Here is an 8,530-nt window from a genome sequence, read left to right as displayed (position 1 = left end):
TTTTCCAAGCAGTATGGACATGTAGTGCATACCTCTATGCTCCACTCTGAGAGCATTGAAAAAGCGGGAAAGTCATAATAGTCCAAATTAAAGCAGCACGCATACTAAAATTGTTCTGCTAGAAAGCATCGTAAGTATTCACACCAACTTCCCAAAGATCTTTCAATTCATTAACTAATGGTTGCATGTAGACATCAAGCTTTTCCTTTGGATTCTTGGGACCAGGTATGATAATTGTCAGGAACATGTACTCATCTTTCATACACATTCCTGGTAGCAAGTTGTATGGAGTTAATATTACTAGCCATGAAGAATACTATTGTCCAGATTGACCGAATGGTTGAAAGCCATCAGTGCAAAGGCTGAGTCTGACATTTCGTGCCTCTATTGCAAAGGTTGGATGAGTTTGGTTGAAATGCTTCAAAGCAGGAGCATTTGAACAATGACGCATCACCCCATCCTCATTTGCATGGTCATTGTGCCAAGTTATATACTTTGCTGTAACAGACGATGCATAAAGTCTTTGCAAACGTGGTGTAACGGGGAAGTAATATATCTTTTTATATGGTATAAGAGTCTTAACTTTTCCCACGGTGTCCTTTAGTCGTTTGAATCTTGCATAGTCACAAAATTTGCATCTTGTTAGTGCTGAATCAATCCCCTAATAAATTATACATCCATTAATACATCAGTGTATCTTATCTACAGGAAGCCACAGTCCTTGAACTAGTTTCTTTGTTGAGTAAAAGCTGTCCATCATGACATTGTTACTCGGTAACATCTCCTTGATAAGTTCACAAATCTGATCAAAACACCGATCTGAGAAATGATGTTCTGCCTTCAGATTTAGTAAACGTGAAACTGCTGATATTAGAGAGTGATTTTCACATCCAGATCATAATTCTTGCTTAGCTGCATTTAACATATCATATAGTTTGTGTGCAATTGAATTTGGGATCTCACATGTCTCATTATTTAGCACATGACAGCTTGTTGCATCTATGACCATTTCCTCCAACCAATTAAAATTTGGATGATTAACACTATCAGAACCATGAGACATGTCTAATAGTGCATCATCAGAACTGTCATGTACTTCAGTTTCACCGTGCAAGTACCAAACAAGATAATTTTGCATAAAACTACGATTCATTAAATGATATTTGACTGTATTTTCATCTTGAAAGTTATAGTTCTGACACTTAAATCGATTGCAAGGACAACGAATCTGATCACCATTTAAATAATATGGACAGTTCTTAGTTTTCTCTATAGATTCATTTATTCCCTCTAAAAATCTAGGGTTCAGTAAACCTTTTCTGAGACGGACATACATCCAACTTATTTCAGAAGATATAATAACTACATTCGAATAGAGCCTGATTAAAATCAAGCGATATTGGTTACAACTCCTGACGGAATCTAAATAGTTCTTTATCAAAGGTTCAACCAAATTTATCATTCAATGCATGCTAATGTTCCTAGCAGTATCATTCAAAGCCTAACAATTATAAGAAGGGACTGAAAAATTTTTTACTAGCAAGTTTTAATTACAAAACATGTTAGGCAGTTAACAGAGGTGAGGGATCTAAGAGATGGAAATGAAAATTTTTAGCTGGTGCATTTGGAGCACGGTTAATATAAATATGCAGAAAAACAAAAGACAATAGTTTGGTTTACCCAATGACAAAGCAAAAGAAACTTCCTGGATGCTGAATTGAAAGGAAGAGAAAAGAACAAGAACCGACAAGTTTTGTTTTCTCGTACAGCCCTTCTGTTTCAAAGAAAATGTTTGCAAGTTTCACATTAACTTTTCTCAGAATCCAGAAGATTGGATTTTCTTGGCATATGGGCTTTTGGAAATTTTCAATTTTGATAAGATTCTTTGACTTTGGCTGCTAGAATCTTTTCACCAATTTCTTTTTCTTTTTTATTTATGGTCACATCACTAATTCAATCCAAAAACATGCAAATTGATTGACTTTTTAGCACCTTATAGACTTCAATGACAGATGAGAACGTTTTTTAGCCCAAGAAAACGTTTCGTCAAGCAAATTACTATTATACCTAAGATAATTTAATATAAATATTTACGTTAAAAAGAAAATAAATTAAAATAATATTTTTATTTGTAATTTTTCAAAAATTAAATATGGATGTGCAAAATTTTTTATTTCAAAATAAAAAAATAAATATTGAATTAGATTTTCGTGAATCAGGTAAAAGATTTATGTTACTTAAAAATATATTAAATTATATTTTTGTGAAATTTGTGCCTGCATACTTTATTTGTAGGGTTCTTCAACTCTTGATAATAAATATAATAAATCTCATTGGTGAGAAGAATAAAACCTTAGCAAACATAATCCACCAATTTCATCACTCTTTCAAAATTTATTTAAGTTATTTTTTATTAATTAGTTATTTATTTACTTTATATAAATTTATTAATTTTTATTAATTATATTTTTGTTATTGTCTATAGAAAAAGAAATTCTAGAAAAAATTAATTACTATATATTTAATTTTTGATAATTTTTATAATTTAAATGAGTGATACATTTTTTATTAATATGTTATATTAGATATAATAGCTAAAATATGTAACTATTTTTAATAATAAAAAAAGTTTATTATCATTTAAAAAATATATAATTAGAAATTTTTTTATTAATTATTATGTAAGACGTTCAAATTTTTTTTAAATTCAAATTTTACTCATTTCGAATATAAATTAAATATTAATAAGTTAAATTTAATTTTTTTAACAAATGAGCTAATGTAAGTGAATCTTTTATGGAGTCTAATATTTAGTTCACAAATAATTCTATTTATTTAATAAGAAGATAGCAACTATATTATTTTATGAGAATTTTGATCACAATCAATATTATGGTCAATATTTTAAAATTTAAGATATGAGATTATTTTTAATTTTTATTAAAATATTTTATTAAAGAAATAAAAATATTTAAATTATAAAAAAATAATCGTTAAAATAAATTATTAATTATTTATCAATAATTTAAAATATTAATAATAAAATTATTGACTATTTATTATAAAATTTCATAATTATATTTTCGTTTGGTAGTGGTATTATTATTATTATTATTATTATTATCCGTTTGAAATATGATAAAATATCGCTTATAAGAAGAGTTTAAGAATTTATCTCTTTAAATTAATTTTTAAAATAAATTAAATTTCATATTAATATGGGGTAATTTTTAGGATAAATTAAATTTCATACTGATATCGGGTATTTTATAAATATGTTATATTTTAGTGTAGAAGGTCATGATAGTACATTGATTTGAAATATCTGCCTAAAGTATTTCTAATTCTCTTAAATAAAATTTTAGAATGAGTAAGAACTAGTCCAAATTTAACATTTACTTCCACTGTGTTATTATTATTTTGAATGGGCAGAATTTTGTTGATTTTGAAGGAGGCTAGTGGAGCTCAGAAGGTGGTTTGTAAAGCTGGTGTTTGGCCGACTATGAACAGGTCCGTAACTATGAAAATGTGGACTTCCCCCATCGTGCCTGCCACATGTTTGATATATGGCCCCTGCCCTCCAGGCTTAAAAAAGATAAACACTAATGCTGGTTCACCGCTCTCTCCGGAAGTCTTTTGGGTGTTATTCTTCGGAAAGGCGTAGGTCAGATAATGGCATACGCTGCTAGGAAGCTATGTGGTTAATGGGCTCCCGAGACTGCAACTTGCACTTCATCTAATTAAGCTTCTCTGAGATAATTTTTAAAGTCTGATATTATTGATCTGTTACAGAGTGGAGACTGGAATCACTCTGATTTAGGGATGCTGCTACGAGATTGTTTTGTATTTGCTGGACAACTAGTCAGCTACTCTTGGTCCTTCATAAAGAGCACAGGCAATTCCTGGGCAAAACTTAGTCACGAAGGAGATGATCTTCAGATTTGGATTGAAGAGTTTCCTATCTCTGTTTCTGCTTTTGTTATTGCTGATGTTCTCTGAGTTTGGTTTTAATGAAATTGCATTTTTTTTCTATAAAAATTATATTCAAAATAAAAAATTAATAAATATAATTTATATGGCTAATCTGAAGTTAATTCTTCTGCGTGGACTTGAAAATTAAATAAATAAGAATTTTTTTTAAAGAAAATTACCATTTTAACCTAAAATAACTTGCAATGCCAGAATTAAATTATACCGACATTAATCAGATGCTGATAAATATATTTAAATAAAATTACAACCTGGTGATAATTAAGCCGCATGCAATGGGATGGGCATTGGCAATTGAAGCAGAAGGTGCAGAGAAACAACCACCTAATAGCTAAGAGACCGATTTTCCATGGGAAATTGACTTGCTCTTTAAAGACTTTGGACATTTATATATACTTGTAGTGATGTTGAAGGTAATTCAATTCACAATTCACACATAAAAATTGTCCCATTACCCCATTATTAAACTATTCTTATTTATGTTATCTCATCATACATGCAAATGGCTCCCAAACCAATACTTGTTTTTCTTCTTCTTCTTTATATTATCAGTGTAGGAGCTGCTATGTCCGGTAATGATCCCCGGCGGAAGCTTGAGGAGGAGCACGGGATGAGATTCGATTATTCATTCAATAGTGGGTTTATAATTGGTTATATATTTTCTTTAGTTTCAGTAGTAACCATTTTTATATCGTATTGCTTTCCTTGGTCTGATTTCAAGAAAATAAACGAGAAAAAGACTCCTTTATCCAAGACTTTGTTAATGGCAAAGCCTCGAAGAATATGCTATCAAGAAGTTAACAAACAGGTTTCTCTCTCGCTTATGTTGTTTATGTCTTTTTATTTTTGCATGGATGTGCTTTTAGAAACTTCGATTTTGAAAAATATATTAATTTTTTTAAAAAAATTTTATTAATTAACACTTGTGTTGATATAACTATTACGTGTTTTATATTATTAAATACTTATAGTATAAAAAAACTCATTTTTTAATTTATTAATTTTATAAAAATATTTATTAATTACTTCATTTATATTGAATATATTTTAAATTTTTTTATGATATTTAATATTAAAATCAATATAAGAATTAATTGATAGATCTTTTAAAAACTAAAAAACATGTATTTTTTTAAACTAATAAATTAACTAAATATTTTTTCTATACCAATACTATTTTTTTTATAATTATATAATTATTTTCTAATACTCATTTATTAACCATTACCTTATTAGGATCGCGAGACTTCAATCCCATACTCAACTTTTCACAACTCTAAAGATTATGAATAAACCACATAACCATCTTGAAAAAAAAAATGAAATTTTAGAATTTTAATATCTGTAATTGTCTTTTCTATAACTGTTTGAGTAAGCCTTACTAATTGTTATTGGTGTTAATTGTCATTGGTGATTTCTTCCACAGTCACTGATATCAGATCTAGAGAAGTTGATTACGAGAATGAGTTTCACATCTCTAAAAAAAGCAACGGGTTCTTTCGACAAACACAATTTCATCGGCATGGGAAAGAAGGGGAAGTTATACAAAGCAAAACTTCCATACAATTGCTTAACTGCAGTTAAGAGGATACATAATTCTCAACATCTAGTAGATCAATTCTTCTCTGAGCTAATGATTCTAGGTAAGTTTAAGCACATGAACATAGTTCCTGTCTTGGGATTCTGTATAGAATCACATGAAAAACTAATTGTATACAAATATATGCCAAATGGGAACCTTTACAATTGGTTACACCCTATGAATCATGAGTCTAAGACCTTAGATTTCCATTCAAGGATTAACATAGCAATTGGGATAGCGAGAGGCTTAGCATGGCTCCATCATAACAATTTCATTATAGTTCATAGTAACTTGTGTTCTAGTTGCATCTTGCTTGATAAAAACTTGGAACCCAAGATATCAAATTTAGAAGGATCTATATCCTTTTCCAACATTGATGATATTAGGTCGACAGAAAAGCATTTGATTCAAAGTGATATCTATAAATTTGGTGTTCTTCTCTTGGAGATAATTCTAGGTCAAGATTTTTACATGCCAAAGGAGACCTTCAAAGAAAGAATCTTGCATTCTTCCACCAGCATTTCCACTCTTTATAATGCTGTTGATAAGTCTCTAATTAGTGGAAGAGGAGATAATGCCAAAATATTTAGTATTCTTGGTATTGCTTGTAGTTGTATTGATCAAGTTCCGGATCAAAGGCCTACAATGCTTCAAATTTACAAAAGATTATTGGCCGTTAAGAAAATAAATAATTGCATGGAAGATTCTAAGGCATCTATTCAAATTGATATTTCTACTACCGATTTTATTGATGACATTGATTTTGAGATAACAGAAGTGGAGATACGCTAGAAGTTTGATAGGCAATGACGGTTTGATTTTGTAGTCAGCAGTTGAAGATTAATTTTTTAAGACTCATAACTTCATATGTAGATGTATATACATAATTTCATGTACAGATGTATACGTTTTTTAATTATCACCTTAAGATGTGATATGAAATGCTCGTGATATGAGAGGTGTGTATATGTACTACAATAAATAATTACGGCTAGAGGTGAGCATTCGGTTTAAAATTGAACCGAACCGAATAAATCAAAAACTGAAATTTTAGTATTTATGAGAATCGAACCGAAACGATTTTGGTCAGAAAGTGAATCGAACAGAACCGGTCTGATTCGGTTCGATTCAGTTTGATTTGATCAGTTTCGATTTTTAATAATTTTTTATTTTTTACACTTTATTTTTAGTTTTTTAAAATTTAATTAAAATATATTAGTTTTAATATAATTTAATTTCTCTATATTATTAAAAATAACATATTACTATCACTAATCGATTCGGTTCGATTTTTTTGATTTTTTTCTGATCAAAACCGAACCAAACCGAAATAACTGAAATTTCTAAAATTAAAAATCAAACCGAATCGAATTAAATAAAAAACTAAATCAAATTTTAAAATTAATTCAATTCGATTAATTTTTTTGATTTAAACTAAATAGTGCTTGCCCTAATCATTGCTGCTACTCGTAATAATGTCTTTTCCAAGGATAAATCTAGACTTTAAATTGCTAATGGGACAAAAAAAAGACTGAATAGAATAAAAACTTCATAAAAAGAAAAAAATAAATAAATAAAACATTTAGCATCTCATATCGCTTAACCTAAAATAATTTGGCTTGACTTAAAAAATCTACTAAATTTTTGATGAATTTTAAAATTCGTTAATAAATTTAATATAATTTTTTTCATCAATGGATTATAACATCCGTTAATAATTTTTAAAATATAAAATTAAGTGCTGAAATTACTAATAAATTTCTAAATTCATTGTTAAATTACTAACAAATTCCGAAATTTGTTAATAATTTTAAAATATCTTGGTAAATTTCACATGAAAAAATACCACGTCTATTTTAAAATTTTGCTTTTGCGTCTACCAAAGAACTTTAAAATCTATCCGTAAATTTTACAGGGAAAATACATGCCTTTCTGAAAAAGAGAAATAACTAAATATATACTCTCTTATTTTATTTTCTTACCTGATACTTTTTTTCTTTCACTTTCTCTATAAATCATTTTTCATACTTTAAAATTTCTATATATAAATTTATTAATATATTTTATTTTTTAAATTAAAATTAAATAATAAAAAATAAATTATTTTATTAAAAAATATTTTACATCAAAAATAAATATTTTTTTTAAATATAATTATTTTCTGCAAACGGAGTTTTAATATCATTTTATATTCGTTTGACCTATATTTCGTATTACAGTAATGAACATATTCTCTTATGATCTTGGTCATTGGAAGAAGGAAATATTAGAATGCAAAACTTTATTCTAAATTAATATAATCTAAAATAGATAATTATTAAAAAATTTTGAAATTTTTTTAATTCCAATAATTATATAATTTAAAATTAAAATTTCAGTCCACCTTAATTTTTCAATTCGATTAAATTTACTTATAATTTTAAACAATATATTTCAAAAAAATTTATAATTTTATTTGTATAATATAAATAATTTATTTTGAGAGTAAAATATATTAAAAAATTATTTATAACTAAAAAATCTAATTATTCAATAAATAAAAAATACAAAAAAAATAATCATAAACCGTCAATTCATTGTGTATGAATATTAAAAGGACAATATATACATATAATCTCAAATTTTGAGGAAGTCTATTCGATTTTTTTATTTTTATTTTAATATATTGAACTACTATTTACTTATACAATAATTAAATTTAATAATAATAAATAATTATATATTTTTTAAAATTAAAATTAATTGTTTGATAAGTTAAATAACTATGTGTATCTCTCTTCAAAATTCAAAAATTAAGTAAAGTATTAATTTTCTTTTTTTAAATAAAAGAAATTATGTACATGTTGTTTAATTGCTGTATTTTGCAAATATATAGATCCATTTGTAACTATTATAATTTTATAAATGGAAATATAAATATATTTTTTTTATAAATGAATTTTATATTCGTTTGGAAAT

General features: G+C 26.9%; 1 protein-coding gene across 1 annotated transcript; it reads left to right on the top strand.

Annotated features, from left to right (window-relative positions):
* The first annotated feature begins 4,441 nt into the window (after positions 1 to 4,441).
* Positions 4,442 to 6,396, top strand: LOC110619707 (probably inactive leucine-rich repeat receptor-like protein kinase At5g48380). The gene is made up of 2 exons (XM_021763253.2): positions 4,442 to 4,798; positions 5,417 to 6,396. The coding sequence occupies exons 1-2, from the start codon at positions 4,487 to 4,489 to the stop codon at positions 6,362 to 6,364; spliced, it is 1,260 nt and encodes a 419-aa protein (XP_021618945.1). The 5' UTR covers positions 4,442 to 4,486; the 3' UTR covers positions 6,365 to 6,396.
* The last annotated feature ends 2,134 nt before the right edge of the window (positions 6,397 to 8,530 follow it).

The sequence above is a fragment of the Manihot esculenta genome, chromosome 7 (assembly GCF_001659605.2).
Source record: "Manihot esculenta cultivar AM560-2 chromosome 7, M.esculenta_v8, whole genome shotgun sequence".
Classification (NCBI taxonomy): domain Eukaryota; kingdom Viridiplantae; phylum Streptophyta; class Magnoliopsida; order Malpighiales; family Euphorbiaceae; genus Manihot; species Manihot esculenta.
Note: the sequence above shows the minus strand (reverse complement) of the source record. Positions and strands in the feature narration are given on the sequence as shown.

Coding starts and splice junctions, on each gene's coding strand:
- LOC110619707 (XM_021763253.2), top strand. CDS start 4,487: ATGCAAATGGCTCCCAAACCAATACTTGTTTTTCTTCTTCTTCTTTAT. Junction 4,799..5,416: donor ATCAAGAAGTTAACAAACAG/GTTTCTCTCTCG, acceptor TTTCTTCCACAG/TCACTGATATCAGATCTAGA.